The sequence below is a fragment of the Gopherus flavomarginatus genome, chromosome 3, assembly GCF_025201925.1.
Source record: "Gopherus flavomarginatus isolate rGopFla2 chromosome 3, rGopFla2.mat.asm, whole genome shotgun sequence".
NCBI lineage: Eukaryota > Metazoa > Chordata > Testudines > Testudinidae > Gopherus > Gopherus flavomarginatus.
The window spans coordinates 26,931,267-26,958,430 of NC_066619.1; the positions used below are offsets into that span (position 1 = coordinate 26,931,267).

The window sequence follows — 27,164 nt, forward strand, 5'->3', positions numbered from 1 at the left end:
CTTCAAGATATACCTTTGTTTTTTGGAGTGGTGTTGAGGAAAGTTTTCTATATTTTGTGGATTGCAAAAAATACCTAACCACCCAGCTACCCTTTCCCAAAACCCCATCTCTCTGAAAATATTTTGGTTTTGCAAAATGCTTGTTTTCTTTACTCATCTTATTTCTTGAGAAGACTACATTGTAATAAATCTTCTTTTAAGATTTTAAAAAAATTATCTACAATTCTGAGTCAGTGATGGTATGTTTAATATTTTTAATATAAAACTACATATAGCATTGTCTACAAGTTAACAAACAAAACACCTTGTAACAACCTTATAAAGTCCCTTTCTGTCTGTTTGTTATTTTGGGCTATGCACAGTGAATTCTCAAAAATAAAAATAAAAAAGCACCCTCTTCACAAAGATTGAGAGAGAACAGTGGCAAATTTCAGAAGTGAAAGTACTGAGAGGAGAAAAAAATTCTTGTGAAATGTGCTTTGTTTCCCTGTTTACACTGTTTCAGTCTTTGTCTTAACTTTAGTTTTATTTCAAGCAATTGCTCTGTTTTGTTCTATTCAAAAATCTGTTATACATTTCACCTCCTAAGATCTAATTAAGTTTATAACAGGTAATTGATCGTTGCTATTGTAAAATCAGACATCAGCAATATTTCAGAGGCGGGGGAAAGGGTCACGGCTGGACTGCTTAAAACACAAAGCTTCAAGGAAAATATTCTAAATTTACTGTAGTGTATAATAACAATATTAAAAATAATTTACAAAGCAAATTCCCTGTCCCATAGTTACTCCTTTCTTTGCCTTACCGAAGAGCGATTTCCAGGGCTGACTGTTGAGAGTTTTTTGGTTATGGCAAGTTTGTTGCAGACTTGCTGCTAAAATAGAGGAGAATATTACCCAAACAAAAAGGACCAGATCCAAAGCCCATTGAATTCAATAAATCTTGGATTAGCCCTATAAAGACGAGGTATACTTCCTGAATCACTTTTTCTCTTGCTTTATTTATGTCCTTTTTAGAAGGCTGATTCAAGGTTTATTGAATTCAGTGAGCTTTGGATCAGGTCCTCTTTGTTTGGGTAATGGTCTCCTTTATATTAGCAGTATAGTATTGACAGAGAAACAAAGTTCTATGAAATCTTATTGGAATGTCCAGTTATTAATTTACAGTATTATATATTTATTGGTGAACTACTGAATTAAACTATTACAAATCAAAATGCCCTCTTAAGGATCGTTTTATCTTTCACTGCCCACACTGAACTCCTGTTAAGTTTAATGGGAGTTGCATGTGCTCATAATGAGAATAGCCTCCTCCCTCCCCATCCCAAAGTCCACTTGGCTATTGTTTTGGTTTTCTTTGACTGCACAGAAGATAATGACTTCTGCCCAACCTCAGGTAGTTTTCAGTGGTATAGAACACACATCATGTGGTTTAGGTCCCCTAGAGACACATGGAACAAGATTGTGATCTTTTAGAATAAAGCAAGGTCTTTGGTTTCTAGAGGCTCAAAAACGGTTGCCAAGCACCTGGTTTTTGACCAGAATGCCTGGATGAAAGTCCGGTCATTGTAGTCTGCCTGTAGATAGGAAAAGGAGAGGAAGAGGGGAGCATATATCTTAGCTCATTTTCATCAATACTTTTGCTTGATATTCCATTAGAAGGCATTCTGTACTGTCATTTCTTTAAAACTGTATCTGGAAGAAGAATTCCTGTTTATTTTCTCAAGCAGATAAAGCCCCTATTTTGTCTACTTTTTTCTTTTGCTTAAGGCTAAAATGTGAAGTCCAGGGAATGTTCAAAGAATAATTTCTAGTGCATTGTCAAACATTAGCGCTATGTCATGTTACTTTTAATTAAAAAAATAATTAATTTTCAGATTAGCTTGGTAAACTTCGTTACAAATTTGTGCAAAGTGTTGGAATTTGTTCCTTGGGCTCTGTAAAGCAGTTTGTTGCAGAACTATAGAAATCAAACAAGTCTTCACAAACTATATAACGGACTCCAATATATTTTAGAAAACTGAACTGTTTGAAAATGAATTGCCAAAACTATGCTCTAGATGCCATGAAACCTAGGGAATATATGGATTCATTGATAATGTTGATCAAGCTAGTCATCACATGAAAAATTATTTGGTTTTGATTTTCATTCAGGTTTTTACTAAGCTATGAGTAAGCTTTTGTAAGCTATGATTAAATTTTATTTTTCTGTAATACCTGGTTAGAACGTTAAACAGCTATTTACTTTTTCTAGGTATAGTTCTTATGAATGGATTTTTTTCTCCTATTAGTTCTGATTAATGCAAATGTAGCTCTTAAGAAATAATTGAATCAGAGAAGGTGCAAGCAATTTTGTGAGAAATGTTACTCTTAATAGGTGTTTCTTGATTCCACTGGACTACATGGCTCGCCTTGTAAAATTTTGTAAAATAAGTGTAAGAAATAAGATGCCTACACTGGATTTCCTAACTTGTACTTGGGTTTTGTTTTTAGCCGGTTTGTGCCACCACAGACAAGCTCTGGTAACAGATTTATGGCACAACAGAACAGCCCAGTGCCTAGTCCATATGCTCCTCAAAGCCCTGCAGGATACATGCCATATTCACATCCTCCAAGTTATACACCACACCCTCAGATGCAACAAGGTAATTGGATCATCATTCTATTCTGAGAACTCAAGAAAACTTTAACTTTGCGAGGATATTTAACAGTTCTGTAATTCCTTTCAAAGGGCCAGACCCTATTCACTGTTCATGTGCAAAATTACATTAGGTTAGCAGCATGTGTGTGTGAATAAGTTAGGCAGGAATTTGTCTAAAGTGTGCAATAGGCTTCAAAATTAGCTAAATGCCCTTTAAAAAAAATCAACTGGCATTTTATCCTGGGTTGGGAGAAAAATAGAATACAGCAATACCAAAAAACTTTGCAGAATTGAAATTTATTGTTGTTAAATGGTTTTCAAACATTTTAAGTCCTTTTCATCAGCATAACTTGCATTTTCTCTAAACAAACTGTTCTTAAGGCTTAGTTACTTGGTGAAAATCTAGGATAGTTCTGTATTTCATGTTATGTATATCATCTATCACTATTTTGTGTACTAAAGGTAGTGATGAAAACTTAATGTGAAGATTTTTTTCCCCCTGTATAACTTCAGGGAATGAACAGTTGTTAGGCTGTAACAGTAACTTAGAAAATTGGAGTTCGGTCCAGGCCAAGCAACAAATCAGAGTTTGAACCCTCTCAAAGTTCAAAGACATTACACTTGTCTTTTCTTTAGGGTGTTGGTGGTAATAGGGGCCAGCACAAAATCTGGATCTTGATGTGGATTCCAAACTCCTTGCTTCCCTCTGACCATTAACACTTAGGGGTCTGGGGCAAAATCAGTACTTGGTCCTGCTAGTGGACTAGATGACCCTTTGGGGTCCCTTCCAGTTCTAGGAGATAGGTATATTTCCATTAAAAAAAAAAAAAAAGTGATCTCTCTCCTGCCATCCATCTCCACCCTCTGACAAAGAGAGTCTAGAGACACCATTCCTTATCCATCCTGGCTAATAGCCATTAATGGACTTAGCCTCCATGAATTTATCTAGTTCTCTTTTAAACCCTGTTATAGTCCTAGTCTTCAAAACCTCCTCAGGCAACGAGTTTCACAGGTTGACTGTGTGCTGTGTGAAGAACTACTTCCTTTTATTTGTTTTAAACCTGCTACCCATCAATTTCATTTGGTGGCCCGTAGTTCTTAATTTATGGGAACAAGTAAATAACTTTACTTTATTTGCCTTCTCCACTCCACTCATGATTTTATATTTCTATGATATCCCCCCTTAGTTTCCTCTTTTCCAAGCTGAAAAGTCCTAGCCTCTGTAATCTCTCCTCATATGGGACCCGTTCCAAACCCCTAATCATTTTAGTTGCCTTTCTCTGAACCTTTATTAATGCCACTATATCAATTTTGAGATGAGGAGACTCCATCTGTATGCAGTATTCAAGATGTGGGCGTTCCATGGATTTATATAAGGGCAATAAGATATTCTCCATCTTATTCTCTATCCCTTTTTGAATGATTCCTAACATCCTGATTTGCTTTTTTTTGACTGCTGCTGCACACTGCGTGGATGTCTTCAGAGAATTATCCAGGATGACTCCAAGATCTCTTTCCTGATTAGTTGTAGCTAAATTAGCCCCCATAATATTGTATGTATAGTTGGGGTTATTTTTTCCAATATTCATTACTTTACATTTATCTACATTAAATTTCATTTGCCATTTTGTTGCCCAATCACTTAGTTTTGTGAGATCTTTTTGAAGTTCTTCTTGATCTGTTTTGGTTTTAACTATCTTGAGCAGTTTAGTATCATCTGCAAACTTTACCACCTCACTTTTTACCCCTTTCTCCAGATCATTTATGAATAAGTTGAATAGGACTGGTCCTAGGACTGACCCTTGGGGAACACCACTAGTTTGATTCAAACCGATCTCTACTTATAATTAGGATCACAGTATTCTCCATGATTTTACTGTGGCAAAAGTGGCTGTCAAATGCATTGCGTATAGAAATGACCGTCCATCCCTGAAACAAGAAATATTTAATACACTTCTTCCCCTATATAACGTGACCCGATATAACACAAATTCTGATATAACGCAGTAAAGGAGCGCTCCAGGGGGGCGGGGCTGCACACTTCGGCGAATCAAAGCAAGTTCCATATAACACAGTTTCACCTACAAAAGAGAAGAATGAAGACCTTGTTGCAACCTCTGTGGAAGAAAGCATTGCAAGGAATTTGTGGGGAAAGCAGAAATGATACTTTCCCTACATAAGCTTATCTTATAGTGAGATAATTGGAGAAGGAACTTTTAACATGTGTTCAGTTTTTCTAATCTTTGTGGTAATATATTATTTTCATAATTGTGGTAACTAACAAAGATATAAGCTTGTAAACAAACATGACCAAGAACAAATTCTATGCCAAAACATCCAGAAAAATGGCCAAAAATATAATTTTCCCTAGAATAATTTAGAATTTGCAGTCTAAATTTTAAAATGTTGTTGATCTTTCTCCATTTAATTTTTTATTACTGTTTATCCATGCATGTGATGCTACAGCCAAAACTTGCCATGAGTTACACTGACTTGATGAAGAAGTCTGCATTCTGTACATATCTGTTAATATAGGTCTCCTGCTTTCCCTGCCTGTTGTTGTGGTTCTTCACATTTTCTTTCGAGATATAACTTGAATTTTTTAGTCTAATCTTGTGATGATAGAATCTTTGACCTTCAGTCAAGGAATTTTTCTAAAATTTCCTTTTTCCTTTCCAGTGGAACATTTGTCATTTAACAAATGTGTCTACAGCTATTTGCAATGTTTCCTGGCTTGACCCACAAGTGTTCACCCTTTATTTATGCCTCTAACTTCTCCACTGTAACTAAATGCAAGTCTAACTTATTAAAGAATCTTGTATATTATACAAGTATATTTCACTGAGTAAAAAGAATTGGTCAGACTGGTACAATATCATAAATTCCTGGTAAAAGTTAATTCCTAATTCTTGTAACTACTTGTTGCTGAAGCAGTGCTGGTAAATTCAATTGATTGCCAAACCTTTTGTTGATCTCTCGCTTATGTGTATTATCAATAACTGGACTTAAAACATTTTAATATTAAATATTTTTATAATTTTTTTCTTATTTCAGCTTCAGTATCCAGTCCCATTGTCTCAGGTGGGATGAGGAACATACATGAAAATAAAGTTTCAAGTCAGTTGTCTGGCAATTCAGCTAATCACCATGCTGATAATTCTAGACATGGCTCAAATGAAGACTACCTACAGATGGTGCACAGACTAAGTAGTGATGTATGTTAGACCCCAACTAATTTTTTATTTTAAAGGAAATGTTTGACAAATATTTGAATTGTGTGACTGGTCTAAAAACCAAATATTTTGCTGGGTTGCTGTTGACATTTGAAAAGGAGTAATCAGTTTGTTTAATTTTTCAATTTCTGTTTGTGTAGATCTTAATTTTCAAAATTATTTTAAATGACTACTGTTTTGCTTGAAACCACTTTTGCAACATTTATTTTGCATTGAAGAAAAGTGAAAATTCTCTCTACATATTAGCTTATTTTAAGAGGCAATTTTGCCTTGTTTTAGTTGCTCAGATACTATATTGATGTGGACCGGATAAGAGCCTATGTTGGTTTCATGACACATTTGAAACACTCTATTTAAAAAGTCTCTGTTATTAGTGTTATGATCCTGTCAAACCTTATGAAAGTTTCTTTTGACTTTTTATTTTTACTCAGTACCTGTGAGCTCAAATGTCTTGCATGGAAATTTGTTTTTCTGTCATCTGTAACTTCAGTTCATATAAAGGGAGGTGAAATTCATACTCTAATGACTGATACACAGTTTAATAGCCTTTAAAAAAGAGAGTGGTGCTGTGAACTCATCCCAGATTCTTTACTAAATTGGTGATGAATATTCCACTTAATGAGCTCCTCATCCTGCCAACATTTTCTCAGCCTGTATTTGCATCTTGTTGAGGTAATTCTTTATAAGCATGATATGTAAGAACCACTAAGAATTTTTTTTGACATCAGTTCTTTGAGCAATGTTGTGTAATAATGCCCACTACCGGTTATGAGAGGGTCTTGAACTTGCAATATTCAGCATCAAGTCAAGCCTCTACCAAAGTAGTCACTACATTAGCTTGAAGCAGTAGTATACAGTTATCTATATAAACTAGCCAGTAGAGTGGGAGGGAGACATAACACACACTATACAAGCGTGATAGACTTTCTCATAGAGGACTATATCAAGTGTGATAACACCTGGATCCTTAAAACCCTGAGCACATTTAACTCAGTAAAACCAAGAGAGGGTGAATCAACTGCATCATTTTTGTGTATTAAAACCAAGCACACAATCATTTAGTTGTTTCCAGATGATTGTGTTCACCAAACAAGCAATGAACAGTTAATGGAAAATCCATAACTACAGTGTGAAGTCAACAGTATTACCTTTGTAATATAAAAGGAGCATCCTGAAAATTCAGGTAGTGTCTGCTTCAGTGATACAACTTCACTAAAATGTGAAGCTTCTTCTGGCATCAAATATATGTTTCCCAGAGTTAATACTTATTTTAAAGGTACACTATCAAAGCAATCATCCATTTGTTAAAAGAAGCTTTCTTGCAAAATTTAAGAACTGGTAGAAATCTTTCAATGACAGTAAAAATAATGATTCCAAGACAGGGTTGTTTTTTTTTTTCCTTTAAAAAATATGTTGCCACACAGTATATGCAGCACAAAGATTGAAGTGATATTGTAATACATGAGAAGCTGGAACAAATTAAACATAACTGGTCTAGTGTCATTGTTCAATTTGACTGCAGAAGGTAAACAGAAATAAAGTACATTCAGGTTTTTAAATCCTTTCACATTTTAATATTTTAAGATGAGTTAAGGAATTAAAAAAACAAACGACAGCATCACTTCAATTAAAGCAGGCACCTGATTGCATCCAGTATAGTGAGTATTGCAGAGAAGTTTTTATTGTAATTTCCTGCTTTCACACACTTAAAAGTTTCTGAAACATTCTGCTTTAGAGTTGAAATTTTCTATACTTAAGTGTCTTTCTAAATGTTATTTTAAAAAAAAAAATTGAGCAAAATTCAACTTTGAATTTTAGAATGTAAATACTACTTCTTTCAGTAGTGTCCCCATGGGTGCACCACTGTAGGTGTGGCAGCTTCTCCTGCACCTGGGATGGGAGATCTTTGGTAGCAGTGCCCATTGGGATGCACATGCACTACTCTCCATCTTGCACTGTGAGGGGCCTCTATATATAGGGCTGTGTGGTCCACAGACCCTCAGTTCCTTCTCAACCATCTTTGGTTTGGGATGGAATCTGCAAGCAGAGTCCTCTTGCTTAGCCTTTAGTCACATTCTCCCTAGTTTGCCTTATTATATAGCTGTTTCCATTTGTTTTTCTCCCTTTAAAAAAACCAAACTTTGTTCTCTTCCCTCCCTGTTATGTGACACTTCCCATTTTCCCACCCTTCCTAACTTGGACCTCTCCCCCTTGGAAGTATGCCGGGATCTCCAGGATTCAAGAGGTGTGTCTCTTGTCAGGAAGCTTTTCCAATGTGCGATGGCCACTTGAGGTGCGTCTGCTGCCTCAGTGAAGGCCATGACCCACAAAAGTTCTCCCACTGCATCAACTTGACCGCTCGGGTCCAAAAGCATTGTGATCTTAAATTGAAACTTCTCTTCATGGAAAGTTGCCCCCCGCCCCCTAGTTGGTAGCAAAGGAAGTTCAGGCTTGTATTTATTAGTTCATTGGCATGAGTGCCAATATCAGAGATCTTCTAAATATGTATAATTCTTCATGACAAACTAAATAAAATGGTGCTTTTAGCTAAAACACATTTCCACTAATTAATTCATATTTGTTTTCTGCATGTGCTAGTTGTAGGTTCTCACTTGGACACTGATTTCATTCTAAAATATACGTAAAATATGATGAAAAGGGTCTAAATTTCAAAGAGTCTTAAATGTGCTAGTAGTTGTCTTGTGACCTCCTTCCCAGTATTTATCCTGATTAGACTTTCTTTAGAAAATAAATGTATAATATACATTATCATCACTGTTTGTTTTTAGGATGGTGAGTCTTCAATAAGGAATGCTGCATCATTTTCTTTGCGGTCACCCCAGTCAGTGTGCTCTCCAGCTGGAAGCGATGGAACACCTAAAGGTACTCTTGTAGCTAAAACAGGTTGTATGTATGTATGTATGTATGTATGTATGAGTTTGTTTCCCAGTGATAAAAGACAAGTGAATTTATAAGCAATATAGTTTGATCTAACTAGCATTTTATGTTTAGATAAACCCGCAGAAGTTACATACACACAATGATATTTTTAATTACAATTTTATTTTGGTCCCCTGTTAACTGGAAGCCTGAGAAGGACCAACATTTGACTCACTGTATTTTAAAACAGACTACTTTGGAGGATAACAAGATTGTAAACCCTGTACATGTTGAGGATTAAACTGTATTAGAAGAACAGTTTCCATTGTTCTATGCTAACATGTTTCAAACACATCTCTGAGTTATTATTTTCTTTATATTTATGAAAGTATCATAACATAAAACAGTTATTGTGTTAGTTGTGATGAAAGACATTGTTGTAATATAAGAAATTTAAAATCAGGTCAGTTAACACCATTTAATATCTACTGTGGATGTGGCCTAAATATATTAGCTGGATAGGAAAAGTAGGAGAGCAGTTTCATAAGATAATTTAGAAAAAATCTAAAAGCAGTTCTTTATACCAAGCTCTAGAACGTGTGTGGTTTGTAGGGTGTGTGTGTGTGTGTGATTTCCCCCCCCTCCCCCCCAGTGCCTCCTTACCATTTTATAACAGTAATTGACTGTGACTCGGTGAATGCAGTACACAGTTCTGATGTATGGCAGAGGATCCAAAGCTGTGCATATACTTAATAACTCAATGCCACAATAATAAAAAGGGGCAAAAATATTTTTTCCTGCCATTCCACTGGAAGATAATAAAATAAAATGTTTGCTAGATGGCTCAGTGAGAGATCAAGAGCAACGGAGATTGGTAAGAGAACCAAAGGATAGGGGAAGAGAAAGGAGACAGAGGATTGCTAAAATGATTTTCATAGTTCATTGTGTTATCTAGATATCCTATGGAAGGAAGATGAGTGCAACACCTGGTGGGTAAAGTTGTGATTGAAGTCTGGCAGGTTGGAGTAAAGAATGTATTGTGTAGGTGGCAAAATAATAGTTTAGTTGCTGCCATTGTAGCCTCTACAAAGCCTTGATCAGTGTAGGTGTTCCAGTTAATAAACGGTTTGGTGAATCCAGACTACCTCACCTCAAACACAGTTGTCACTCACCTTGAAAATTTTTCAGCCAACTTGTAAGATTGCTTGGACTTGGACTGGTTGTGGCAGAAGCATAGAAGTGGTAGACCAGTTGGTGTGAATTACTATGGTTCTGGAAATATTGGAGGCATTTTGAGTTATAACCTTTATATTGGATCCAATCACCTCTTGTTAGCTGAAGTCCAGAAGGGATGTATTGAGTTATTGATGTAGGCCAAAATGCCAGCATCTCTTAGTGTAGTTATTATTAAATCTTTTGATCAAGAGATTATTTCTTGATGGCAAGAATCTCAGCAAATACTGCCCTGTCCTTTATCTCCTTGTAGAGAATGTTACTGAGATGGTTTACTCAGTACTTAATCTTACTGAAATAGTTCTAATAATACTTGAGTCTCCAGACCACTTAATGCTTGACAGTCTGTTTTTTAGGCCTGGGTGTGATAGGGAGACAGCGTAGTTATATTAACCAATTTCCTCTTGGTGATGAATGAACATCTAGTGTCCATACTGATTACTTTAGATCTCTTAGCTGTCTTTGATGTTTACCCATGAAAATATTGTTGACAAGCCTGCAAATAACAGAAGAGATAGAAGAAGTTGGTAGTGAAAGAAAATTGTTTCCTTCGTGAAGTACCTAAAGGGTTGTATTGGACTTTTGCTCATCAGAGAGATCACATGCAAGGTACCATAGGGTTTCCGGGTTTTCAATCCTCTGGTTCAACACGTGAGGCCAGTAGGGAAGATACTGTAGATATTGAGCTTCTATGATTTGAAAATATAGATAACCCTGAGATTTTTTGTGTTTTTAATTAGAGTTGAAGAATGTTATTGCTCAGTGTTTAATTGTTATAGGCGCTGTCTGGCTGACACAGAATTTGAACAGGGAAAAGGTAATGCTTTAGACAGGTGAAAACTCCTGCAAGAAATGACGGAAGTTATATCTGTTGTCCTGATTGAGTTTGCCTGCCTTTTTTAATAAATTGAAAAATACTCTTAATCTGGGTTGTTTGGCTCTCTTCTTACAAATACCAAAGACAGCTCTGATTTGTCCATAAGATTCCAAGGCTTGGGCATGCCTCTTCTGTTACGATTTAGGTTCTGTGTCTACAATCATGCAAACAGAGCAATGGCTTAGTATTCCTATGGTTCCTGTTACCACATCTTCTTTTAAAGCCAAATTTTGGGACAGTCGTGAGAAGTGTGTAGTGGATCATTCCCCAAGTAGGACTACTCATCCAGCTCCATGCCTTCATTATTCTACTCTTCTCCATCATGGCAGAGTCAAACAAAAGGTGCTCCATCTGCTAAGAGATCTTTTCTGGAGCTACAGATGGGGAGCCCTGCCACGATTGTTCCCAGTCTAGAGGCCCTCACTGTGCTAAAAGAATGGGCTCAGAGTCTGTATGATTTGTTTGGGCCTCTACATATTCCACTCATGCCAGCCAAGAAACAGATGGAGACATCTTTGCAAGGGTTCTCTTAAGCAACAAAACTTGGTAAACAGGTCTGTGCTTATCAGTCAATAATGTTGCAGGATTACATAGAAAAATCTCCCCCAAACTTCTGTAAATTCTTCTCTAAAGAGTACCAAACCAGGTTGTTCTTAAACAGTAACAATAATGGTGATATCTAGATCTTATATAGTATTTTTATTCATAAATTCTCTGTTTTGCGCCAAGGAGTAGGTATTTGGGTTATTTGCCAAGTGATCTGGCATCTTTTCTGATCTTCCCTCAGGAAGATCTGAGACCTCTTCAGGATTGTTCCCCTACATTTCCTCTCCAGTTATATATTGGATAATAAATAATACCAGAGCTCATGACACATCTCCATGGACTGTGTTCCAAAAGAAAACATCAGAGCAGAAAGGAATAGTGGTAGACCTCTGCAGAAAAGGCAGATATCATTCTGTATTAACAAGGCATGGGAGGTAATTGTTGCACTCTGCTTGGCACTGGTAAGGCCTCAGCTGGAGTCCTTTGTCCAATTCTGGGTGTCGCACTTTAGGAAAGATGTGGACAAATTGGAGAGAGTCCAGAGGAGAGCCTCAAAAATGCTGGAAATTTTAGAAAATCAGACCTATGAGCAAAGGTTAAAAAAGTAGAGCATGTTTAGTGTTGAGTAAAGAAGACTGAGCAGAGGACCTGATAAGTTTTTAAATATGTAATAAAGAGGACAGTGATCAGTTGTCCATATCCTCTGAAGGTAGGACAAGAAGTAGCAGCAAGGCAGATTTAGGTTAGATATTAGGAAAAATTTCTTAACTATAAGGTTAGTTAAGTACTGGAGTGGCTTACCAAAAGAAGTTGTGGAATCCCCATCACTGGAGATTTTCAAGAGCAGATTAGACAAACACCTGTCAGGGATGATCTAGGTATACCTGATCCTGTTTCAACATGAGGGGATGGACTAAGTGACCTCTCAGGGGTCCATTTAGCATAACTTTTCTATGATTCTGTGTTTCTCAGGGATAGCTATATGGCACAGATGCAGCTGGCCCAGGTCAGCTGGCCCAGGCTCACAGGGCTTGGGCTGTGGGGCTAAAAATTGGTCTTAGGGTGGAGCCTGAGCTCTGGAACCCTCCACCCTCACAGAATGTCTACACAGCAATTTTTGGGTCCAGAGCCTGAGCCTTATGAGCTTGAGTCAGCTGACTTGGGCTAATGGGGATTTTACCCCTTGTGCAGACATACCCTCAGTAATCAACTCAGAGTACCCTGTCCAGACTCTAGGCTGATAGACTTAAAGAAGAGAATCCCTGAACCATTTTCGATCACCTCACCATGAATTAAGATAGACACACAGAATGAGAGTCCTTCCAATGCAGCAAAGTTTTGACAGCTTTGTGGTATGGATGTCCAGTTTGCCACAGTGTGTCCATCTTTACCTATAGGTCATAAGTCATAGGGCTGATGGGCCCCATGCATAGGGATTACTGTATTGTCCAAATGGTACATGAGAGCGCTTAAAGGCTTCCACTTGAGGGCTAGAAACTGTTCCCAATAGGAGATGCAATGGAAGGTGAAGGTACCATCCAGAATGATCTGTTCCCTCTGTTTCCTCTGAAAAAGGAAGCTAGCTGACTGGTAGGATTCCCCCCTCTGCAATCTGAATCCTAAATCGTTGATGCCTTTCAGGGTGTGGGATCAGACCCACGGCATCATAACAAAGAGAATATGATGAAAGGTCAAACTTCAGAGCGTCCCCTTCTTAGAGATGAGCATGATGAGGGTGGCTCTTCCAGAATAATCTGAGAAAGGAACACACTGTGGTTCAGTTAGAAAATGGACAACCGTGGTACAAATATATCATCAAGCGGTAGGAACAAGAAATTTAATTTAAATGCCAAAGTGAAGTAGATTGTCTCCCGCGCATAAGTTCGTCTAACCTCTGCTAGGGTGATCGACCCAAAAGGGTTGCTGAACACAAAACCTGCCTGGCTAAGCCATCAAAGAGAGACAGCTAATAATGGTTCTTGAACTCCCATGTATTCAAGCTAGTATTTAGAGAGGCTTAGCTCAGTTCGACCTGAGCCTTAACTGAGACACACCTTAATGGGATGTGTTCATGTTCAGTTGTAATGCAAGAGACAAGCCAGGAAAGTAGACTGAAGATCACTAGGAAAAGATGGTCGGGTTCACAGATTGTTAAGTCAGAGTCTCTAAAACTCTTCTCACCCTCTTCCTTTTTTTGTTGCTACTAGGAAGAATGATTACGAAGGTATAGGAAGGATGCTGTAGCTCTCATCCTCACCCCAGACTGGCGAAGAAGGGTGTGGGACTCAAATGTTTTGGAGATATTGCACAGGCTTCCTTTTATTCTCCTCAACAGGCAGGATGTCCTATTTTAGGACCTGCTTCTTAATCACATCCCAGATTACTCAAGTCTGATTATTTATTGAGCAGCAAGTCCTAAATAAGGTTGGATAACCCTTCCAAAGTAATGGAGGGTCTTTTAGCCTCACATAAGCCTTGCGCCCTCACAGCCTACACAAGAGTTTGGACAAAATTATCCTATTGGTTCTAAGGAAGATCAACTGGAGGAAGTCAGGTTTTCCGATTTGCTGAATGTCTTACAGGATGGCCTACATTTGGACCAAAAGACCACCATCGCCATTGCTTCTTGTGTCTCAGCACTAAAGACTGTTATAAAATCAGGCTCATCCAAGTTTCTAGTAGATCACCACATAGTATCAAAGTTCATTATAGCAGCACTCTTATGTAAACCAAACCTATCCTCCCTACTTGAGATCTTCACCTATTCATTCAGGCAGATGATATCTAATTCCCTTGCTATGAAAACATTCTTCCTTGTCACAATCACATTGGCAAGAAATATTTCCAGAAACTTTTGCTCTTATGGCATGAGCCTTATTATATTTTCCCTAAGGGCCAGGTTGCTCATCATGCTTCAGAGTTATTGGAAAGGTAAACATATGCTTCCTAACATAACAGGAGATCGTTTTGCTTGATGCCTCAACATACAAAAGAGCATGGCTATGCTGCTTATGAGAAGAGCTGGTAAACTGTATTTTAGTAGAAATAAGTGTTCCAGTACAGCTTCAGAAGTACTCATCTGGATCGAGAATAGAAGTGTGTGTGGGGAATGGATGCAAGCACGTAAGCTCCTTCCACAAGTTTTGTGAAACCTCTGGTACTTGCCAAAAGAGAAGTACAGTCCTTATGTCCTGTGGTGGCAGAGGGTCATTACCAGAAAGGAAATCATCAGATAATAGATTTTCTCCTATATCCTGCAGTAAACTAATCTTGTAAGTTTTGGAATATTTACACTTGAGGTCAAAAAGATTTCAAGTTATATATCACAGGAATTGAAGTCAGTGGTGGAAGGCAGAGTGAGAGACAGCCTTGGCAGAAGCCAGGATTTTGGCCTGGGGGATGAAGATGGGGGCTGACTTGAGAAATACTGGATTGAATAGCTGCAAGATTTTGAGAGTCTGGATGTGAGGAGAAAGGGAATCAAAGATAATTTCATGGTTGCAGCCGTTAGTGGGAGGGAGGATAGTGTAACTGACAGTCGTGATGAGGAAAGGGAAAAAAGGATTAGGTAAAATAAATCCAATTTATGCCATGTTTAGTGAAAAGAGGTTGTAGAACACCTATCATGATGAATTGGAGAAAAAGCAAGGCACAAGAGCCTGGACAAAGGAAAAGATGACATTTGTGGAAAGAGCTTTTAATTTGAATGTGGACCTTGCCACAGTTATACCTAATTTCTCATCGTTAGATCCATGTATTGCAATGTGCTGTCCTTGGAGCTACTTGGAAAATCAATCAGAAACTTCATCTGCAGAATAAGGCTTCATGCTTACTTAGTGGTGTCTCTTGCATAGATCATATTACAATTGCAGTTTGCCTTCCAATTCATTTGAATGCAGTTCAAGGTGTTAACTGATAAATGTCTAAGTGGTTTGAATTGTAGCTACCTTAGCTACTGTCACTCTCCTCAAGTGCTATTATGGTATCATTAGAAAAGCTTAAGGTAATAGCCCCCATGTTTAAACTCGAGGCGGCTTGATGGCAGGGTGTTTTTTTAGCAAGGGACCCTTTGTCCCCTTCCCTTCTCCACACCGTCACTCCCACACTGGACCAACAGAGCTCAAATTGTTGACCATTGCAAAGTTTATTTATTCTCTTAGGCTTTTTGTGGAACAGAGAATTAAGGGAGCTTGCACTATTTTAAGATGAAAAAAGGTTTTTTAAATTTGTGAAGAATTCGGGAGGTGTGTATGTGAACATTATCCACTTTTTTAAAGTTCCTGTTTGTAAAATACTTGTAAATTTGCTCAAAATTTGGGATGAATGTGTTTTAGAAAGAAAAATAAATAGTTGGGAAACGGGGTGGAGGGAAAGGGGGAAGAACAGACGAAGAGAGGTAATGGCAGAAACAATATCCTCAGTAACTTGTGGACAGAAGCATTGCCTCTAGGTAAATTTAGTAAGAACTCCCCTAAAGTAGGAAAGTTGCAAAAGAAATAGACATACTCAGGGACAAAGAATAAAGGAAGGCTATTTTTATTTTGCTTTTGAAATGCTTCCTGACTTCATCTTTCCAAGAACATTTTTAAGCAGGGAGCCTTCTGTGACCTATGGATGTGTTTAGATTTCATTTTATTGCATTTGGAAATGCATAGATAATAGTGACTGTTGTCTGTCTATAGCTCATCATTAAGTTTTTCAGCACTGGCCCCCATGAGAATCTATGGAGCCTTCAACCCTTCCTTTTCCCATAGACCAGGTTACCTTTTCATTAATGTAAATCTTTAATAGTTGATGTCCTGGCCTGAACTTATAAGCACTGTGGGAAAAGTTCTGGCCATCTTCACTAGAATGGTGCTTTATCCACTAGATGTGGATTCCTAAAATAAATTGCTAGAAGATATGGGCATCCTTTGCTGCAATTAACTGTATTACATCGGGCCTTCGGATGTTCTTCATCATGCATCTTATTTATACACTGACTCTTTGTAAGCACAAATATTTGTAGAAATACACATTATAAATAATTTAGTGTGTTTTTATAGAAACTGTGGAACACCATAACTGTTCAGTTTTTCTGAATTATTATTCTAGGATCAAGACCACCTTTAATCGTACAATCTCAGCCTCCACCTTATTCATCACCTAGAGATGTACCCCCAGACATATTGTTAGATTCTCCAGAAAGAAAGCAAAAGAAACAAAAGAAAATGAAGTTAGGCAAGGATGAAAAAGACCAGACTGAAAAAGCTGCAATGTATGATATCATTAGTTCTCCTTCCAAGGACTCCACTAAACTTACGTTAAGACTCTCTCGTGTAAGATCTTCAGATATGGACCAGCAGGATGATGTGCTTTCTGGTTTGGAAAACAGTAATGTGTCAGAGGGTGATATTCCTTTTAATGTGCAGTACCCAGGACAGACTTCTAAAACACCCATTACTCCACAGGATGTTAATCGCCCACTAAATGCTGCTCAATGTTTGCCTCAGCATGAACAGGCAGCATTCCTTCAGGCACAGCAAGTGCCTGTTTTACAACAGAACACTTCAGTTGCTGCAAAACAACCTCAAACTCCTGTGGTACAAACACAGCAACAGGTTTCGCAACAAGGAACTATAACGCCATATGATGAAGTAGAGTTGGATGCATTGGCTGAAATTGAGCGGATAGAACGTGAATCAGCTATTGAAAGGGAGCGATTTTCAAAAGAAGTCCAAGATAAAGGTAAAAGGATTGTGTATATATCCTATTATTTCCCATCATCACATAGTTCTATTCTGTTCTGTATAGGTTCTTATACTGCAATCATCTTTGTAGTCCAAGATGAACTGTGACCTTTCATGTGTGTAATATCTGGTATTACTTTGCTTGCATTCCTTAAAATCTGGAGAGTGAAGTTGTTAGGTTTTTTAATTTGGATTTATAAGAAATAAAAGTTAAATTATTCATAAACTGCTCTAATTTTGAGCCATGACATTATATTAGGATAGAGAGGACATTGCTTGTGATGCTACTTGAATTCTGACAGTACCACACAATTACATTGATGGATGGAATCACAGTTTCTAATAGATATTAAATAATGGATCAATTAGTTGATGAAAGAGACACTTCCCTTGTGCACTAGTTTCCTGACTACAGTAAAAAGTCTTTTTTTTTGAAATTACAATAGAATTCTTACACCACTTCTATTTTTATCACCAGTCATATCTAACATGAAAGGTATATATGTTCAGAACTGTACATTTTTTAAAAAGGGAATGGTATGATTGGATAATATATACTTCTACATTGCCTTAGTTTTTGGTCAACTGAACATCATTGTTTATCTGTAAATTACATATTCCAGTGAACTGCTATATACAGTACCTACTTATCAGACTTGTGTTCTCTACGCTAGAGGTTCTCAACCTTTTTCTTTCTGAGGCCTTCCCCTCCCCCCACATACTATAAAAACTCCATGGCCCACCTGTGCCACAACAACTGGTTTTCTGCATATAAAAGCCAGGGCCAGTGTAACGGGGTAGCAGGCATTGCCTGGGGAAGCTACATTGCCCAGGCTTAGTCTTCAGCCCTGGGTGACGGGCCTCAAGGCCTTGAGCTTCAGCCCCATACAGAGGGGCTTTGGCTTTCTGCTCTGGGCCCCTGGGAGACTAACCCTGACCATGCTAGGTGGACCCTCAGGGTCCCTGGACCCCTGGCTGAGAACCACTGCTTTCGCCATAGAGGCTAGACTAACCTTGGGAGTTTTCCCTTTCCGTCTTTATTTAAATATCTATATCTAAAGCCTGCCCTCCATAGATGCCTTTTCAGGATGATCCTTTCTTGGTGCTATTTTACGTTTCTGATCATGTTAACCAGTTTAAAGGTCATTTGTTATAAAGTTATAACAGTGGAATAAAACCCCACCTCTAGAAATTGAAAACAAGGGATGTGTGTGTGTGTGTGTGTGTGTGTGTGTTTGTGTTATATGTTAAATGAGAATGGGTAAACCTTAGTTTTGTTTAAAGGCAGCCTATATACTATTTGTGGTTTAACTTCTGAGAGAAAATCTTTTTAAGTCTGATGCTAATTTAGCAGAGGTGTCAGAGAAAAGCCTTGCTGAAGTTAAACAGGGCAGCTTCTGACTTGATAATGCATTTGCAATTGGACATGTATGAACAGGGGCGGCTCTAGGTATTTTGCCGCCCCAAGCACTGCAGGCAGGCTGCCTTCGGCGGCTTTTGTGCAGGAGGTCCACAGTCCCGCGGATTCGGTGACACGCCTGCCGGAGGTCCGCTGAAACCGCGGGACCAGCGGACCCTCCTCAGGCATACCGCCGAAGGCAATCTGCCTGCCGCCCTTGCGGCGACTGGCAGAGTGCCCCCCCATGGCTTGCTGCCCCAGGCACGCACTTGGCGTGCTGGTTCCTGGAGCCGCCCCTGTGTATGAAGCAACATCTAGACTGGGCTCTATTTTAGTTGGCACCAAATGTGGGTATTAACAAATGCAGACTTAATCACCCATCCAGGGAGAGCACAAGTTTTTCCCTTACTTAGACCAAAAATTTTGTTAAATAAGTCAGAACATGTTTCTAACCTAAATGTTGTTATGGCTGATCCGCCCATTTAATATTTATAGCTGGAATTAATAAAACTTTTAAAAATCTTTTATTTGGTGATAAATTTGAGTCTTGTCATGTTACATTATGCATCATTGCAGATAATCAGTATATGGAGAAAAATATGTGCTCTCTTCAAAGGTATCCCTTCTTAATCTGATTTTAATATACTTTTGATTGAAAGAAATGTTTTCTGAGTGGCTAAGCTGCTACACTTCTTCTACTAATAATTTAACTTGATTTAAGTGCTTTCAATTTATTTCCTAACCCTTTGTTTCTTCAAGAATTGTCTCTGTAGATCCCAGCTCTTGGGATGTTCTCCAAGACCTTTAACTGAGAACCATCTAGAAAAGCAGTGTCTTTTGAGGTTGCATAACCCCACTTCTGCAGCACTCAAATATTCAGAGCAATATTGTAAAAGAGGATTCATAGACCAAACCACTCTGTTAGTACTTCATTGTGGCTACTGAACCATCTTAGTGCTCCTAACTCTCTGCAGTGTAATTTTTTGCATATACTTAGTTTTTAAGAAAAGTATAGGTTTGTTCTTTACTTAATTTTTTGGTAACTTTTCTGCCATTGCATGTAAAAATTTGAGTGTTGCATCCCTAAGGTGGTGCAACCTGACTTCAATCAGTGCAGTTGGTTGTTCTAGGTTTTTCTGGCTAGTTCTTGGCTCTAGTTCTCTCCTCCTGGTTTTGTATGGCTGACAAGAACAAGTGCACACGCTTTAATTTGTGCCCATACTGCAAAGCCAAGATGTTCACTACGGACAGGTACATCCAGTGTTTCCTGTTCTTGAGTGGGTCATTCCCCAGAGGCTGCTCTGAGTTTTATGGCTTATCTCTCAGGATAAGGAACATGAACAAAAGTGTATTTGGTGCTTAGTCCTTGAAGAGTACCTTCTGATCTCAGCTTGCTGGTTCTAGAATCATCAAAGGCTTCTTTTATATGATCACCCCAGGAACCATTTAAAGCTTGGTGGTCTTTCCCAAGGCTTCCTCAGCTATGGGGTCCTTTGGGGTTATGATGTCTCTACAGCACTGTACTTTCTCAGAGATGCACTCTTAAGGCTTCTCACAGCCATAGTCTAAACTTCAAGGCTTTTGGTGCATATGAACATTTTCTTTCCGTGGGTGTTGAATCATTCTGGAGGAGAGGAGGAACTCTCCTGGGGATTCTTTTCAGAACTGACATGAATGATGCTCTTTAGAAAGAAATCCTATAATTCTTGAGATCGGTTGGTACATGTGAGGGATGGGGATCTATAGACTTTGGAGATTATGGTGCCGTCCTTATTGAATGTCTCAATTCCAATACTCCTGTATTTAGCTCCCTCAGAACAAAACTGCTTCAAGTTGAGTGGAGACCTCAACTTTGATGATGGCACTGGAGCAGCGTACTAAGCAGATGCCTCTTTCTCTGGGCTGTGCCAAATCTTTCTGGAATAAAGAAGAAAAAGGGATATACCAGGGCACAGGTGCTGCTCCAAGAACTGACATGGTTGACCTTAGCTTCATCAGATGTGAGTTGGAAGCATCACCCTGATACACTGCCCCACACCAAAAAGCTCTTCTGGGATCCATTTCATTATTTTGTCCTTATGGTCATTTGAACCTTCATTTACATGACCTTTTTTTAGTCTTTCTATCATGACCAAAAGGTATTGAAAATTTTGGGAAAACTTGTAATTTTTTTCTTTGCCTGCTCTTGGGAAGAACAAGCCATCATCTCTTCCTCCTCGTTCACTTCGGGAATCATTCTCTAAATTGATCAGCATTGTGAACAACTTGCCTGTATTAGAAAAAAAAAAACTGGTAAAGATTATGATAAACGGTATGGGCCTACATTATGGAGTGAGAAAGCCTCTCCAGATAAATGTCACAGTGGCCTCAACATCCTCATCAAACATCTGTCTTAGGACATATATTCTCTGAAAAGATGGCAATGGTGGCTTATCTGTTTAATCCAGCTTCTATTTATCAAGTCTCAGGTGTCAGTAGAAGACATAAATGGCAACATGAGTGATTCCTGAAGGATTTTGTAGGAAATGGGATAATCTTTGCATCTCTTTGAGATAAGAATTATCATGAGGTGACCCGACCCCAGGTCAAGTACACAGGTAGACTTGTATATGCTAATAGGCCTCTTTATTTTGGATGGTAGACAAGACTCCTTGTTTTCTACTTCTGATCATAGTCATGAAAATCAGAAATTACAAGGATGTACCTATTTTTCATAGCTCCTACTTGGGCTCATCAATTTAAGTATTCAGACTTTCTGTATTTCTTGATGCTACTGTTCTTCTTAACTATTTTTGAATTTTCTCTTGGGAGCACAGCCACATTCTTCATTCTGATCTTAGTCTGTCCAATATACTTTGTAAAATTCTGACATTGAGTGTTCTAAGGAAGTCCAGCCTTCCCTGGGGACCTCACCTTGAGATGGAGGGAAAGTTTGTGTTCCAATGTCCCTGAGCACTCTGCCAGCAGGAGTTTTAACTCCTGACAGCACCACCCAAGCCGGACAGGTCAAAAGGTGGCACCAGAAGTCCAAAAGCAGTCAATTAGTCCTTCAGGTTGGAGGCTGAGCAATAGGCCAGCAATCTATCCTTGTAAAAGAGTTCAATTATAGAAACACATCAAGGTAGTAATTTTGGCAAACAGCATGATACACAGAGATGGTGAACACGTTTGTGCCCTAAGTGACTTGTGACTCTGTGTGGGAAGGATGCAGATCCAGAAGAAAGTGCGGGAAAGTTACAATCTAGAAAATTTCCAACAAGGAATGGTTTTTTGAAGCAGAAGAGATTTTCTTGGGGTTAGATAACAATTTGGACCTTTATCAACACCAGTTCCTTAGACTTTTGACTCTCATTTGAAAAATATCTGGTTTATCTCTTGTCACTGTTAGGATGTTTATGTACATTATTTTTGCATATGATCCTACTGTTCAAAGTTTTAATCTTGCATCATATTATACTTTTTTAAATGTTCACTAACTCTCTAGTTGAAGAGCCTATTATTATATCTTGAGATTTAAACTTAATACTTACAACATTGATAAAGGCACCTTTTAAACTTGAAAACTGCCTTTCTGAATGCTGTAACCTCATCAAGGAGAATGAACTGGAGGTTTTAATGGCTGACCTTCCTTACAGGGGTTAAAAGTATCACCTCCTATTTTTACGTCAACTAGTTAATGTTTTTCCCCTAGACCACATATTTTACTGTGGGAAGTAGATAACATATTCATAATATTAATAAGTCCGTACACTACTGTTTAGAAGAAGAAAGGAGAAAGAAAACCTATCTAGAAGTCATCTAGTTAATATATAGCTTTTAGTGAAAAATCCAAAAGAGTAATCCATTTCTGTTTAGAGTTTCAAAATGCATTAGTCTTGGATTCAGATTTGCTATAATTTTAGTTGGAAGCCCTGTATTTATAGGATTGAACACTCATTCTTTTGGATCCTAGGCAGGTTCAAAATCATTTTTATGTAATGTGTCTGTCATAGAAACTTACCTGGAGTTACAGTTCTAGCTGTACAGAGTACTGTCCTCTCCCAAATTGATGAATCTAGAGCAGTCATGCAGCTGTCACTTAATTCTCAGCTCTTCTCCTGAGAGGCTACTGCACTTAATTCCCTCAAGCTAGGGATCTACAGAGGCAATTCTTAAAGGAGAAAAAGATTACCTACCAGTAACTGCATTTTTCCAGTACATTGCCTCTGAAGATCCATTCTCCTCACTTCTTTGGTATCCTTGTGTGGATTCTTCAAACTAATGGAAGAAACGGCTACTCGGACCCTTTTATAAATTTGCTTCCTGTGTTTCGATCTGTGAGGGGGCACTTGCATGTCCGCTGTGGGCACTTCTTTTCTAGATGGTTTCAAGCTGAAAGCAGCAGACATGTACATCCCAAGAGTGTGGCTATGCAGGAGCAATACACTCAAAACTACAGTTATTGGTAAGTAATCTTTTTGTAATGTAACTTTTACGTTTAAAAAAAAAAACACAGTGACCAATAAGAATTAATTACTGATGTTGCCTGAGGCATTGTGTGTAACTTAATATTGCCTATAAATTTCATGACAAAATGTGTAGCTACAGGCAATGTATTACTGGTGTACAAAATGAATGGTAGAAGCTTAAGATCATTCTTTGTTTTCCTAAAAAAAGAAAAAAAAAGAAAAAAAAAGAGACTTGAGTTTTGTCGTTTGTATACTTATCCTGTGTAAAAGTAGAGTCATAGATACAAGGAAGAAGTTGAAATGAGGCATTTGTGAATACTTAATATGGAAGGAGGACAACTTGGATGGATATAGCTAGCTAGCTAGATAGATAGCTCTATATATATATATATATATATATATATATATATATATATATATATATAAAGTTCCTACAGAAAAAAGAAAATGAGACAAAATAGGATGCTGTATGTATTTTGCATGTGTGAAAGGTAAACTTTATGTAGTCTGCATTTTGTATCTCTGTACACTACACTAGGTGGAGCTAGTGTCCTTATGTAGCATTGGTAATGAAAAGAGTTTCCTAGTGTCCTGTTTTTATAGGCGATAGGGAGATATTTAACATAGATGTGATTGTAATAATGAAGAAAAAAAGAATTTCAGTTTAGTATGTCTAGACACTTTCAGAAGCGTCACTGAAATTAGATGTTACAGTCCATCTGTAAAAGTTGCTTGAATTTCCCATTTTAAAGAAGGTGAAATAACAGACTAAGCAAAGAAAACATGTTAAAACACTTCTGAATATTTTTTAAAAAATATAGTGTAGACCTCTAATGGCAGTGTAGGCTAGACTCTTCCAAGTAGAAGTTTGTTGAAGTGTGAACCTGGTCTCTGAGGAGAGTAGTAAAGTAGTATTTTAAGATCTAAAATAAAACTGCTTTATTGAGACTATGGCCTAATAATAGGACTACCACTGTACCTATTGAAAGGATGAGAGAAAAGAATTTATGACAAAAGGAATTGTCCAGCGAATAATTTGGCCCTTGTTCTTTGTGCAGTCATGTGTAACAGAGAAGGTGAAGATACAGAGTTGGAGCTAAAAAAAAAAAAGTTGTTACAAGTTAAGATGAACATACTGCTTTTGTAGTTTAACTGGTGGCTGAATCCACTCTGATATTAATTAACATAACATTAACATAACATGACATGACGTAGACTTTGCTCATTATCAGACTGCATAAATGTCATTGCAATTAGTTAAAGTAATTTCGAATCCAAGGTATGATGGTATCAGAATAAATCAGTTAGCTATCAGAGGAATGTTGGGGAGCATAAAACAATTTGGCATTAAACATTTAAGAGTTTGCCACTTACATAAGCTGGTGGATATAAACCAAATTGTAAATCAGTCTCTCACAAGTAGTGAATAAATGGTCATTTTTTTTCACTAAGGATATTACCAGGGTTTTTTTTTACATTTTTCTGGGTTCATTTTTTTCGGATTTTCTTTCTACTCTAAGTATGTGTGTTATATTTTCAACATATTCATTATGAAAACCTATTTCTTGGGAGAGGTTAAAGTAGGTTACACATTAAACTGTTAAAATGAGAGAGATTTAGTACGGAACTACAGTGTCTGAATGGTATTGAAGCTGGGCTGCCACTCTTCCAAAGTTTTAGTTATGCAAATTTCTAGTGTACTAATGTAAATTGCCCTGACAATACAGAGGCACATTAGTCAGCTTGTCAGGAGCAGAGTTTTACAAGGATCAGGAGAAGAAAAATTATAATGCCTTGTGTGAGCTTTCAGCTCCTAATTACACTACCCACATTACCATCCTGTTACAAACACACTTCCAAAAATAAGCTGTTCAACTTCCTGAATTCAGCAAAACTGCTCCTAAGCCTCCTTCAGCCTAAGGCTAAGGCAGATCAGCTGAGGAACTACTTAGGCCATGGCTACACTTACAGTTCTGCAGCGCTGGTAGTTACAGCTGTGTTCGTACAGCTGTGTAGGAGCAGCGCTGCAGTGTGGCCACACTGACAGCTACCAGCGCTGCAGTGTGGCCACATTTGCAGCATTTGCAGCACTGTTGGGAGTGGTGCATTGTGGGCAGCTATCCCAGCATTCAAGTGGCTGCAACGTGCTTTTCAAAAGAGGGGGGTGGGGTGGAATGTGACAGGGAGCGTGGAGGAGACAGAGAGAATGGATTTTTGGAGTTGACACTGTTCTCAGCTCCCTGCCTTGCAAGTTCTAAGGACTGGAAGACACACAGTGTCTACCTTCAATCATTTTAAAAGTTCTGACCCCCTGCCCCCACCCCTCTCTCATTCACTAAATGCAAATTATGCACTCCTAAATAGCTGTCAGACCAGATAAGCATCTGCTCAACATGGACTTCCCCTTCCCCCTCTGCTGTGTGAGCGTGCTGTTTCTCTCTTCAAGCAAACAGCTATGAACATTGCAAAGTAATTCCCCTGCCTGCCTCCGCTCGCTCAGCAAACAGGAGCTGTATTTGTTTTTTAAATAAGCAGTTTGGCTGAACTCCGAGCTCTCCCTTTCTTCCGGTTTGTTGTGGACAGGAATTCTGGGATACCTCCTTATACCCCGGAGGTCAATAAAAGCGCTGGTGGGGTCCACACTTGCTGACCAGCGCTGGATCACCAGCGCTGGAATCGCTACACCCGAGGCTCGACCGGATGTACAGCCAGCGCTGCAACCAGGGAGTTGCAGCGCTGGCCGTGCTTTGCAAGTGTGGCCACATCCTAAGTTGCAGCGCTGTAACCCCCTCACCAGCGCTGCAACTCTCTAGTGTAGCCATGGCCTTAGTCTCTGTGAATGGCTTGCCAACTACAGAACCAGTTTCTCCTCCCTTGGTTTTCACACCTCAACTGCTAGAACAGGGCCTCATCCTCCCTGATTGAACTAACCTCATTATCTCTAGCTTGCTTGCATATATATACCTGCCCCTGGAAATTTCCACTACATGCATCTAATGAAGTGGGTATTTACCCAGGAAAGCTCATGCTCCAAAACGTCTGTTAGTCTATAAGGTGCCACAGGATTCTTTGCTGTTTTTACAGATCCAGACTAACATGGCTACCCCTCTGATACTTAGTCTCAGTGTTTTCTCCTGACATCCCTCTTTATGAGGTGTTCCTTTTCCCTGTGTGACTAGAAGGAGATTGGGTCTTTTGACTCCAGAAATTAGCAGTTACCCCTCAACACAGGTTTCTAAACTCTTATGCTTTCAGACTTGAACTTATGGCAGACCTTAAGTGTCTACTTATTGCAGAGACTTTGGAAGTTTATTCAAGTAATCTTTTAGAAACATAAGGCTTTTTGATGTTCTATGCTAAACTAATTTTAGATACACACTCTCACTCACACTCTAAAATATTTAAAAGTTTAGTTCTGTTCTACAGCTTATAACTCATTTACAGCCAGGAATCAGTGGTATGGAATCAGTCTCCTTTGAGATGCTGAAAAGGAATGGAGACATTCAAGACATCATGGACCTGCAGTCTGAATAAATCCACAAGCAAGTCAAAATAGAGAAAGGAGATGAAAGGATGGTGTAACTAAGGTGACTTCATGACATCTATATGATATTCGTAAAGAGGCCTACCATAACACATTAATACAGCAGAACCATTGAAAGTACTCACAATTCTGCTAAAATGAAGGGCAGTAACAATACCAGTTTCTTTTTTTTGGTCTCTACCTTTCCACAGATATTTACAAAAGACCCTTGTCAACATGATACTCTTGGAGAACAGAACATACATGTCTATCCATTCGCTTCCTCTCTGTCTAAAGTCATGTAAGAATTCGTGGCAACTGTATCATATCTGCAGGAACATGGCTTCCTTTTAAATAAAGTAAGGAGCTAGCTGCAATAACCTTGGAGACTTGATGACCTATAGTCCTGGATACTGTCTTGGACAAAGTGTTAATTTTAAAGGAGAGACTGGAGAAGATTGTTTAAATGACCCAGTCACCACTCATCCAGCCACCATACTTACCGCAGGTCTTGATATGCTGGTGTCCTTTGTGGATACCGTTCATCTGGCACTGCTGTTTTGCAAACCTGGCAAACAAGTAGATGAAGATATACATGCTGGTTCCAGTTATAATGTCCCTTTGCTCATGGGCATACCCTCAAAGATTGGACAAAC

At 38.5% G+C, this 27,164-nt stretch overlaps 1 protein-coding gene across 4 annotated transcripts in view; it reads left to right on the forward strand.

Annotated features, from left to right (window-relative positions):
* Positions 1–27,164, forward strand: part of NIPBL (NIPBL cohesin loading factor) — a 309,341-nt gene that overhangs the window by 145,003 nt on the left and 137,174 nt on the right. For all 4 annotated transcript variants that reach the window (XM_050943765.1, XM_050943763.1, XM_050943764.1 and 1 more), the window contains 4 exons: positions 2,493–2,644; positions 5,695–5,855; positions 8,663–8,756; positions 16,504–17,136. In XM_050943765.1, the coding sequence (XP_050799722.1) occupies positions 2,493–2,644; positions 5,695–5,855; positions 8,663–8,756; positions 16,504–17,136 (1,040 nt within the window). The remainder of the gene's footprint in view (positions 1–2,492; positions 2,645–5,694; positions 5,856–8,662; positions 8,757–16,503; positions 17,137–27,164) is intronic.